General features: G+C 36.2%; 1 protein-coding gene across 3 annotated transcripts in view; it reads right to left on the reverse strand.

Moving 5' to 3' along the window:
* The window catches only part of LOC113228209 (ankyrin-1-like), a 212,463-nt gene that overhangs the window by 92,659 nt on the left and 107,177 nt on the right, over positions 1-12,627 (reverse strand). For all 3 annotated transcript variants that reach the window (XR_003310282.1, XM_026461457.1, XM_026461458.1), the window contains exons 8-16: positions 11,398-11,544; positions 10,140-10,269; positions 9,347-9,546; positions 8,418-8,571; positions 7,046-7,279; positions 4,704-4,802; positions 2,778-2,906; positions 837-1,035; positions 637-730 (exon numbers count right to left, since the gene is read on the reverse strand). Coding sequence is in view for 2 of the 3 variants with exons in the window: in XM_026461457.1 (XP_026317242.1) it covers positions 637-730; positions 837-1,035; positions 2,778-2,906; positions 4,704-4,802; positions 7,046-7,279; positions 8,418-8,571; positions 9,347-9,546; positions 10,140-10,269; positions 11,398-11,544 (1,386 nt within the window). In the remaining variant the exon portion in view is untranslated. The remainder of the gene's footprint in view (positions 1-636; positions 731-836; positions 1,036-2,777; positions 2,907-4,703; positions 4,803-7,045; positions 7,280-8,417; positions 8,572-9,346; positions 9,547-10,139; positions 10,270-11,397; positions 11,545-12,627) is intronic.

Below are 12,627 nucleotides of genomic sequence, written 5' to 3' on the forward strand. Positions count from 1 at the left end.
TAATAAAAAAATCTAAAAACTTTTTATTTACTACACTATTTTTACTTTACTCTTTTTTTATTGTACTACTGTGTTTTTTATTAATTGTACTACTTTTAATATTACTTTACTTTATCACCTTGAACATTGCCAATAGTTATACTGTACAACTTTTTTATATATCGCTCGGCAATCTTCGGAATTCCGAATGAACCCGAATACAAATTTCCATGTCTTGTAATTATTACATGTCTCATCTATATTATCATTTGAATTCAGAACTACGCACTTTACTGTTGTCTTTTTTTATGTCCATATGAAATATTGAACAACTTGTGATATGAATATGATTTTAAATACCTAGGTGTAACTCATTTTTAACGTAATTGTCGCTTAGCCTTTTTGAACTTTCCACACTCCATATTATACACGTATTATAAATATAACAATATTTAGCATTTTTAATTGTAAAAATCCATGTATACAAGTTCTAGTATAACATGCAACGGTTTGTCTCGTCTCTGTCTAAATTCTTAATAATTTTAGATATATCTAAAACTATTGCTACTTGCGCAAGCAATTTTTCAGAACATTTTTCTATGAACATTCTTGTGTGTTAAAATTAAACCGTGGCATAAAATGCTGACTGTTACTTACAGCTGATAAAGCGTTGGGATCGGAGTTGTTCTTGAGAAGTAGTTGTATGATCAGCGTGTGGCCTTGTTGCGCAGCCTGATGGAGAGGGGTGAAACTGAAACAAGAGAAAATCTATCGTCAATTCGTCAGCTAAGTTTGCACATTTATGTAAAATTCGCCTTTAAAGTTCAGTAGATAAAGAGCAGTTTGATAGTCCTTACCCGTGTGCAGCCCGCGAGGTGACGTCAGCGTCGGCTTCGATCAGTGTCTTGGCAGCCGCGTGGTGCCCGTGGTGTGCCGCAGCGTGCAGTGGGGTGTATCCATCGCGAGTACGTGCGTTGCACTGTCCGCCGGCGGTGAGAAGAGTCTTAAGAACAGCTGTACGTCCTTCAGAGGCTGCTAGGTGCACGGGGGTTAGACCTGGAGAGATTTTTTATTGTATACAAACTTGCATTTCAAATATCTTGGTAGTGTCATCACAGAAGATTCCAAATGTACCACTGACATAAAGACTAGAATCGCAATAGCAAAGCAGGCTTTCCATAATAAAGAACATATTTTCACCTCTAAAATACCTATACAATTGAAAAAAAAGATTGAATCTTTTTGAAAAAACCTATGTCTGGACTACCACACTGACTGTATGGATGCGAGACATGGACAATAACAAACAAAGACAGAGAGAAATTGGAGCCATTTGAAATGTGGTGCTGGAGGCGAATGGAAAAAATAAAATGGTTTGAAAAAACGTCAAATGAGGAAGTTTTGGAAAGGGTTGGGGAGGAGAGAAGTCTTTTGAATGCAATAGAGAGGAGAAGGGGGAAAATGTTTGGACATTTGTTGCGTAATAACGAATTTGTGAGAGTGATAATTGAGGGGAGGATAGAAGGGAAAAGAAAAAGAGGAAGACCAAGAATGGCGTACAGTGAACACATAAAAAAGAAGATCAAAGTGAACAGCTATAAAGAGGTCAAAGGACTAGCTAAGAACAGTGAAGAGTGGAGGAGGCTACGCCGAAAAGAAGTCTTATAAGATAATGACAAACTGGCAAACAGTCACACGGTTCACCTGATTCAAAGTGGTTACTGCTCCATATAGATAGACATTTACAATACTAAAGATACATCACAAATATTACAAATGAATTGCCGTCAGTGAGACAATTTTTTGTCTGTGATTGCGCTGATTCTCCTACCTTTTCGGAGCTATAGGTTCGTGGTAGAAATATGTGCTGGATGGTTTTTTAACAGTAGAAATCATTGGAATAATGTTATTCGATCCTCAAAGATATGATTGATCTATTGTAAATGTGCACTTTTTTAAATAAACGATATTTTTTTGTATTTTATATATACATCGAGTACTAGTTATATGCTCGATGGATACATATATTCACTGTTCCGTCTATATTAGTTGATCTACGGATAAATTATAAATGAACTCCATTCAGGTTATCACTACCATAATGTTAAATTGTACTAACTTAATATTTGATAGTCAAAAATATTATTTGATCCTCTTTTTTCGTATAGGTCAAATCTCGGTTGCGCCCTCCATCCAGTAGGTTAGGTTAGGTTAGTATATGAAAAAGCAGTACGAGCCGAGCGAGCGAAGTGAGCATGTCGCGGCAGCGGCCGGCGAGTGCCACAGGCAAATTTGCCTGCGTTTCCGAACACAGTGTCAGGTTTTTAATGCTCATTTGTCTTAGTTTTGAGGCTCAACATGAAACTATCAAAGTTAATTTATAGAAATCAAACATTAGCTCAGAACAGGTTTCAAAACACATATTGATTTAATGTATTTTATGTCTCAGAGAAAAATGTTCAATCGTTAACAAAGATGACCGTGTAGATTTTTTTGCCTACTGCTTTTGCAAATTCAAAACAATCATTTAAATACATGCCGAAATCATTTATAATTTTCGAAAATATACGAACAATAAAGTGGTGATGTAGTTATAGCTGATAGTCATATTGTAAGTTTGTAAGTAGGACAACACTAAGGTGACCCATTGATAGACTACAATAGTTGAGACAGTCTATTAGAAGCGCGAGAAAGAGAAAACAGATACATGTTGTCAATAAGAACTTTTTCTACCCAGCAGCCTAGCTAAAAAATATTTATGAAACAATATTGTGCCGTTCGAATATTTTAATACAGACCGTTGTTGGCTGGCACGTTGACGTCAGCGCCTCGGTCAATCAGCATCTCTACACAATCCTCGTGGCCTTCCTGTGCTGCCATGTGCAAGGGTGTGAAGCCTGCCTTCGATTTTACACCAGGGTCGGCATCTGGAACACAAGCATTGGCGGTTAAATACTCTATTGAAATTTTGAATTTTTTATTATGCAGTTTGAAGTGCGCAGCATTTAGAAAATGTAACAAATAACGTACCAGAGTTAGCAACTATTTCTTTCTCTCTCCTTCATATTTCTCCATCGTCTATAATAAGATTCCCGTTGATATTCAAAATTTGTGATTTACGCGGTTTAAAACTATAGTGAAACAATTATTTATACTAAAGGTTGTTAATACAGCGTCTGCGTACTTGGATGACAAAAATCAGTGGTAGTGACTCGTTTACCTCTTGCAGGAGTCTAGATCTATGATGTTTGAAATAAATAATGTAAGTGATAAATGTGTGCAAATATTTATTTACAGAGAACAACACCCAGAGTTTCTTGCTCATTCTTCTAAGAGGAATCTGCCTTACGAATGAGCTGTAGAGTTTGATCAATATATATCATATAAAGTAATATATGTAACCAAGCAAGCAAGTAGATAAGCATCTATTGTAATATACATATATTACAATAGATGCTTATCTCTACCTTATAAAGTAAACTCTGGTGTAGGTCAAGGTAGTCGCCTTGGACCACTCCTGTTTTTAATTGTAATAAATGATTTGCCACTGACTAGCCGTCACAGCAAGTGTCTCATTTTCGCAGATAACGTTAAATTGGCCAGGACAATTAAGTCTGATGCAGGTTGTGTGCTCTTGCAAAGGGACATTGATAACGTGAACAGGTGGGGAAGGGATAGTAGTTTACAGTTGAATGTTGAGAAACGTACAGTTGTGTCTTTTTCTCGTGCTCGCAAACAGGTAACCAGTAATTATAAAATAAATATTACTCGGATTAGTCGAGCTAAATCAGTCAAAGACATAGGCACATGGTTCGACACTGAGTTCACTTTCCGAGATCATATCACAAAAATTTGTAATCTTCCCGCAAGTGTCTTGGTTTCGTCTTAAGACAATCAAAGTCGTTAAAAACCAACCTCACGTCGTATCTTTTGTATAACTCTTTTGTTCGGAGCACATTGGAATGTAACGCTATCATTTAAAAACCCCGTCCATCATAACCACACACAAACATTAGAGAAAATTCACAAGTAATTTGCTCGAAACTTATACAAGAAGATGTAAGGTTATTACCCCTTACTTTATCCCACAGCATTTATTTTAGGCATGGTAAATTATAGAATGCTAGAAGTGAGACGCAATCTGGCTCTGGTAACTTGTGTGTTTCGTCTGATACGGGGAATAATATACAACCCATTTTTGTTGTCCAAGGTAGGTTTTATGGTTTCTTAGAACTAATCTGGTGCGACTTCATAGAATGAGGTTATTTGCAGTACCTACCACACGATGTAGAGTGAATGAGATGACCCCCCTGCCCCGAGCACTTAGGTATCGAAATCAGTTGCTTAACTTTGACTCCTCATTGGACCTTTTTGCATGCTTAGAAACAAAATTCATATTTTCCGCAGGACGCTATCTGGAGTCCTTGACCGGAGACAGCAATATTAAGTGTTAGTTTAAAATGTAATAACAAATGGATTTTATCTTTTTTTGTCATTAATGTTAATCTGTAATAATTTATTGTTTAAGGTATTGTATTTATAATTTTATCAATTTTCATATTTTATTAACTTTTGTAATTGACTTAAGATTGATTGTTCATTTAGCTTTAAGTCTTACTATTGCGTTTGGGTGGACTGTAAGCAATATGTAATAAATAAATAAATAAATAAATAAAGATTATTTGAATTTGATGTATGTTCAATCGTCGTATAAAGTTGCTTACCATGTTCGAGTAGTGCAAAGGCGATATCCGGGTGGTTGTGCCTACAGGCGATGTGCAGAGCAGAGTGTCCATTCTTCGCCAGCGAGTGTGGTGATGCGCCTGTGTAATAGACTCTAGCTTATATACACTAGCATGTATTCGTAAACCCACGCTATAAGCAACTGCTTACGACATAGTTTTGTGTAAGTGTTAAAGGCATGCTTATTAAGTAGAAAACACGCACATGAAGTATCATAATTATTATTGTTCACGTAACATGTAGGATTTTTTGTGTAAAACTAGCGATAGGATGACCACTATGTACCTGCACGCTATGATGGCCGTTTTGACGTTTGCCTGCTCATCAAGTTTTGTATTAATTCATAACTACGTTGAAGGAGCTAATTGATATACATTGTTCTCAATAGTGAAGTGCAGTAAAATTTATGGTTGTATAATTTTAAGACACAACTCGGCTTTTATTTTTCGAAATTCGAAATTTAAAAAAATTAAAAATACGATAGTCACGGGATCGCTGGCCAGCACAACTTCTTTCTACCTCCGGCAAACTCGCGTCAAAGCTCAATGTAAAACAAAGCAGTTTCGAATTGACGATATATTAAGTAAACATTTTTATTTCCGTTTTATTAAAACTTTTTAATCAGCTGCCCCTTGCAATACTAGTTATAAATCTAAAAACTTACAGAAAAAATATAATCAAACCGAAACCGAACCGAAAAAATATAATCAAATGCGAGTCATGCGACTCGCATTTGATTATATTTTTTCGGTAATGAATTGAGATTTGACCTCACTATTGTATCGAGTTCTTAGGTTTTCGCGATTGTTACTACATAAGGAAATGAAACAATTTTTCCGGATTTAAATCGCGTATATTTGTTTTTTCAAACAAACCGACGTTTCGGGCCCTTTACAGGTCCCATGATCACGGTTGACTCATTATTGTAATTTGTTAAAACGGCCATCATAGCGTGCCGGTCCGGTACTGTAGATAATGATACATGTATAGGTTCTGGAGGTTCGATATTCAACGAGAGGTCAGATGAACTACTAAGTCATTGTCAGTTATAATAACGGTGACGAAACTGTGTTTAAAAACTTGCGAAATCCCCAACCAGCATTGGGCTAGTGTGGTAGACTTACGACCTTAAGTCCTCTCCTCAGAACAGTGGGATATAAGTGACGATTGTTAGCAAAAGCTGTGTAATCGGTTATTTTATTTGAAATGCTTATTGCTGCTTGCAATAACTATCAGATTTAAGGAATAGATTACCGATTCGATTTGGGTTAGTTGACTTTGACTTCATTTAAAAAAACCACTTCACTTTTTATTTTTATGGCTCCATCATTATGAGAAATGATGATTTTACCAATGTCACGGTTGAAAGAAAAAAAACGAAACAAAAAAAAACATTTTTCCGGATATTTTTCCTTTCATTTTCCACATTGACAACTTTTGGCAGGTGTCAATGCCAAAAGTTGAAGTTACTGAACGAAAACGATGGAGCCAACAAGAAGTGGTGGTGGTGTGTTGTTGGAGGTTTTTTCGATGTTGTGAAATCATTTTAATTTATATAATTAAAATGATTTCACAACATATATATAATATAATTTGTTTATGTGGCTTTTAGCTATACTTACAAGTTTATTGTAAATGAAACTTCAAAAGATATTTGTAAACGTAGAACATAATATGAGCCTTCCAAATTATATTTTTAAAATTTTTCTAATTTTGGAAAAAAGAAACAATCTGGCAGCACTAAAGGATATTGGTGGAAAAAGATTAGAGATGAAAGTGAATTAACGAGCGAAACGTTACTTTCCTGAAAGGAAGTATTATTTTAGGGGTTTTAAGGGCACTTAATATGTGTTATAGGTATATTGTTTCATGTATGCTTATACGATGATGTTACTAAGCTTAATGTTTGATTGGGCACAGTTAAAAAAAATGCTTTGGTCTGACTGATCCAATCAGTTATTATTAATAATAATGTGCCACACAGCCACACCTCACTTGGTCTCAATCTAGAGGATTCCCTGTATTTTGAGTACCAGAACCAGGGAATTAAGTCCGAGGCACTATTCAGAGGACACAGACTAGAATGAATTTAGAAACGTTTTTTCCGGGAAACGAAGTCCCACTTCGGCCGGGCCGACGGGCCTCTTCATTTACCGACTACAGTGCAAACTGTTGGGTCACAATTTCTATACAATCTATGATTTTGCAAATAAATTAAGTAATTGTAAAAAGTAAGTGGTAAGTTATAATATCCGTTCCTACTAATATATAACAATAATCAAATTGGTCTACGAGCGGCATGAGCGTCACTTTGTGAAATTACCTTTATCAAGCAATAACAGAGCAATATCCGGGTGTCCGTAGTATGTAGCCATGTGCAACGGCGTAATGTGACTCCTTCCTGGCGCATCAGGCTGAGCTCCCCTGGCCAATAACAGTCGTGCTACCCCCACAGCGCCATATTTGGCCGCCAAGTGGAGAGGGGTAAAGCCTTTCCGCGTCTCCGCTTCGATTGGTGCGTTGTTATCTAGGAGGATAGCGGCTACTTCTTCTTTGCCTGGAAAGTATATTTATAAAATTTTAGTACTCTTAGGTCAAAGACTCGAAATTGTAATATACATATTCAATTTAAACGCTAATTCAAAATGCTATTATTCTATAAAAGATATTCTTATACACAAATTCGAATAGGTATGCGTGAGTTCAAGTAATATACAGAGTGTTTATTTTAAATGGGACAATATGGGGAAATCCAAAACCATGGATGATACGAGGAAACTGTCTTAGAACTTAATGGATATTAAGTCTTTTTTGTGAAAACAATTTTGGCATAGTCAATTTTTTGGTCAAGCGCGAATTGTCCTTAAAAATATATAAAATTGATAAATTATTTTTTTTAGTGCAGATCGACTTTTTTTGGTTTGATTGTATGGGATGAAAAAATCAGAACAGCAAAAGTGGTCAAATTTAAAAAAATATTTTTTTTATACGAAATTAATAAAATGGTCATTTTTTAATGCTAATAGACTCACTTTCTTATAAGGATAAATTAATTTTATCGGAAGAAATAAAAAAGACAACAGAAGTTGGCCAAATTTAATAAATAGTTAATAATTTTACTTTGGATTATACAAGCTATGTGATAATAACATTATACTTTATATCAAGAGTTAATTTTATAAATTTCAATTAAATTTTTTTAATGAAAATTTATATATTAAATGTATAATATAAAGTTGCGTACATCTTATTATTGTAATATGAGTAATCATAAGTTCTTCTGTCAAATTTTAAACATGAAGTGCTCTAACGGAGTCTATGTGAAGACTTTATATCATATGCTGGCAATGAATGTATTAATATGAATTCATTATAAAATTTTGCAGCAGACTGTATAGAAGACAAACAGAATATTTGTGATTCTGTCCCTTACAGCACCAACCAATGTGGTTTAAAGTTTGGACGAAAACATCATAACGTAGAACATGACAAAATCGAACTATGTAAATAACTTTATTCCTTGGAAATGAAACTATTCTGTTTTTCGGATCTCTGGTTCTCTCTATGTTGGTGTCTACGGTTGATTCAACCGGCGCTTGTTTTTTAATTTTATCTGATTTTGTTTTAACGTGAAATACTTATTTAAAAAACTGCAAATTTATTACATCTAACAATTACAATGTCTGATAGTCTACCTTCCTTGGCGGCGATGTGCAAAGGCGTGTAATGGTCTTTCGTAGCCGCAGCAACGTCCGCTCCGTGCTGTAGCAGCAGTGCTGCGATGTCTGCGTGACCCAGACGCGCCGCCACGTGCAATGGAGTTTGTTCCTCGCGTGCGCGGGCTTCCACCTGCAAACAGAGAATGTGTAAGAATGTTATTCTTTTTAAACTTAACTCTCAAAGACCCAGAGGATCAAAGATTCTATTAATAGCGGCATTACCCCAAACTAAAATGCCGCACGTGATTGAACTGTGAAATATGAATAATCACGGAGAGCTTCGCTGACCCATCTACGACGTCATTATGGCTTTGGTTTTGTTCAAAAGACGCGTTGTAACAAAGACACTCTGATAATTTTTTACGTAGCACCACTACCTAATGATGTAAGTTGAAAAAAAATGGAAAAAAACACAGCACGCTCGTTTTTTTTAAATTGTTTTTTTTTTTCAGAAAATTTAAAATAAAATGACTGTAATGATATAAGACACTCATTTTGATTATTTTTCTTTATGCTATAAATTGAAATGTTCAATTTAATTATCACTTGACACTCAACAACAACGCAGAGTTCGTTACACTTTACACTCAATGCAATGAAATTATAAACCAAACAATGATTGGGAATTTTTTTATTGGAGAATTTTCCGTTTGTAGATATAAACGTCAGTGAGTGTTACTCATTCGTTTTGAGCAATTTTTGTGACAATAATAATAACAAAAGAGGTAGAAGTGCCAAATTAAATCTGAAAAAATATAATATGCCCCTGCCATATTATTATTTTTTATATGTACCATTTGAAAAAAAACCTCCTCCAGAAAAAAATCGTTTTTTAATTTTTTTTTTTCATCTCACAAAAATACGTTTTTTACAACATTAGGCCTACCCTTAACTTCATTTCTTACCTTAGCGTTATTTCGGAGTAGCACCCTAACAAGGTCGGTCTGATGAGCCCTAGCAGCGAGATGCAAAGGTGTCTCTCCCCTCGCAGTCGCTGCGTCGGGCTCCGCCCCTGCACCGAGCAGGACCAAAGCGATGTTCATGCAGCCCATAAAAGATGCCACGTGCAGAGGAGTCAGGCCCGACTCAGTTGTAGCTGATTTGCCTGGAATTGATAATGCTTGTATCACATTGACGTGTCACAAAATGCCACAAAGTTCTATACATATGTATGACGTTGGATATCCAATACCAACAACGTCAGTTTTTATCCGACTTCAAAAAGGAGGAGGTTCTCAATTCGACTGTATTTTTTGTGTATGTTACAGCATTTTTGATGATTCTTTTTTGTTGGAAAAATTACCCTTTTTCCTCCTCAGTATTAAAATATTCCACCTCTAAGGGTGGCAAACTAGGGGATGAATCCGGTTTCGCGCACTTTCCGGTAACCGATTTCAATAAAACTTGGCAAATAGATGTAATTCTGCGAACATTTAAGGTCAGTTTTTTTTAATAAAAAGTTATGATGTGTGGTCACAATGTTTCCTACATTGTATCTGTTAATTAAACAGAATTTTTATAATTTAGTTGAATTTTTTTTCTTCTCAAAGTAGTAACAAAAAGCTCGTAAAGGGCACATGACGTAAGCACCAATCAACTAGCACCACATAAACGTGTCCATACCACATATTTGACTGTTTGGAATGTGAAATTGCATATTGCATGACTGAGCTATAGATGTCAATTTTTTATACTCACTTGCACCATATTTGAGGAGTAGTTCGACAACTTTGAGTCTATTCTTTTTGCATGCAATGTGTAGTGGGGTAAACCCGTTGAGCGCACGTGCATTTGCATCCGCGTTTCTGTCCAGCAGTAACTTTGCAACCTGCAACAAAGATAAGTCTTAAGTATTTTATTGCCCTACACATTTTGCTACAATTATTAAACTCGTGTGTCAGTTCAGATTGCAATTTTGGACTTTTCATGTAATGTCATCTGTAACCACTAACTTAGCCGCCACACGTATGACGTAAAATGTTTAAAGAAGTAGGCAAGCGAACTTTGTGAAATCGGAGCCCATGTAATGTAATAGTCGAGACTTTTAATTTTTTTTTATAATATCAAGTGACGGGACGAATAAGCCGTGAGCCTGATGGTAAGCTACATGCCTGTCTATAACAGTTGCAATGCCACTCTGAGCTTTAAATCGCAAAGATCTGAGGGGTACTGCCACTACGCTCGTCACCTTGAGTCATAAGCTGACAAGTCCCATGTGCCTGTAATTTCACTAGCACCCTTACCCTTCAAAACCGGAATGCAGTAATGCTGACATTACTGCTTGGCGGCAGAAATAGGAAAGGTGGCAGTACTACCCTAGACGAACTCTTTCACAAAGAGCTCTACTGCTACTAAAGTAAGTCGCTCTACCGTTAAATTAATAATTTTATCCAACTAGAAGTTTATCAGTGAACGGTGATAGGAAAGTGGGTGAGAGCGTGGAAACACTAGCGAATCTTCGAGATTCCACGACGTCGACACATATGGCTCAGAGGTAACCTCGGGGGGGTTTGAGTGGGTATGTATACTAAATATTTGGCTTATATTTAGCTTGGGGGTTAGAGCTTATGCACGCGGTGTATTTTATGAAACGTCGCGTTGCAAACAAGAAGCTTATATAATCCACTGGATTTTATACTTAACATTTAATTGTATTGTAGTTGCTGTGTGTGTGGGATACATACGCGCGACTACTGCGCGTCTGCGGCTCGTATACGCGCAAATGACGCGTGTTTACGGTGCCACAGAATTTGTAAACGTGTACAAAGGTTTACTCGCTGCGACTGCGTCGCGTTTGGATTGCATTTACGCGCGTCATCTGCACGTCGTCGGCGCGTATAAAATACGCCGTGTGCATAGGCTCTTAGACCCATAAAACCGGCCTAAACCCTGTCCATACAGGAGACACAGTGCCTAGCAGTGGAATTGTCGATGATGAATATTATCAAAACTGTACCTTGACATGCCCACAATGAGCGGCGACATGCAGCGCAGTGAGGTAGTCGACGGTGACGTCATCGATGGGCGCGCCCTCCGCGAGGAGTACCTTCGCCGTCTCCACGTGCTCGCCTTGCACCGACATGTGGAGAGGCGTCAGGCCGTTCTGCAAGTAGGAAGAACAGTTATTATAATATAAGACAGAAGAAAATGACAACACTTGAAAACCAAATCAAAGTCTTTTGTGATAAATGGGTGCTACTACAGTAGTACAGTGTGAGAGAATTCATAAACTCTCCTATATGATGATGTGAAAGAAGTGATGAACGTTTCAACTCTTCCATAACGTAATGTGTTTATGTTCTGTTTTTGTTAATTATTCGAGAGTACTATTAATTTGCTACACTCCAACGGGGTATGTTTGTACTTAGTAATTACCTGTATCATGCCTGTATTAAAAATATTGTCTGCAATAAATAAATAACGAATAAAGATTACAGCAATGATGTTATGTAAATAAAACTTACATACGTCATGAAAAAGGAAAGATGATTTGATATTGATAACATGAGTTGTACTTGTTAAGTTGCGCTGGATAGCGAGCGTGTTTACGCGCGAGTGAATTGTATCGGAAATTTAACAGCTCCACCTAGTGGTCACAACAAGAACTAAATTAGGGACTATGAGTACATTTATATACTTTTGATAGGTAAAAAAAACCTATCGATATATTCTATAATGAGGTCGTTTACTACGTACTACTACATTTAGTGCCATGGCGAAGTTTTTTGATAGATGTCGTCGAAAAAAACGTTAACTTATAACAGTTTCTCACTCGATGTTGGTGTACAGTAATTTTAATTCCAATAGAATTATAAAACTGTAGAAAATCGAATTTGGAAAAATCTAATAATTTTATTTGCTATAGTGACCCAGATAAAAAAAACTTATTTTTTTACTTACTAATTGTTATATTATTTATTGTGAACAAAATATCAAGCTTTTCATTGGTTGAAATAATCACTGTGCCGGTATATGAATTGTCGATTTTGCGCGCCAAAAATACGCCTTAGTATTTTTAAGCGATTTTCATTTTTTTCCGTTTTAAGCCGTAACTTACTAAAGATCATTTATATATTCGGGTTTTACTTTGCAGAAACACGCGTTAATAAAAATTGAAGAAAATTTGCTATTCCGCGGGCCCAGTTACATTACATCGTGCATAATAGCTACGCAAAATATTTTTTTC

Source organism: Hyposmocoma kahamanoa, unplaced genomic scaffold (assembly GCF_003589595.1).
Source record: "Hyposmocoma kahamanoa isolate Upper Pololo Valley unplaced genomic scaffold, ASM358959v1 224, whole genome shotgun sequence".
Taxonomy (NCBI): domain Eukaryota; kingdom Metazoa; phylum Arthropoda; class Insecta; order Lepidoptera; family Cosmopterigidae; genus Hyposmocoma; species Hyposmocoma kahamanoa.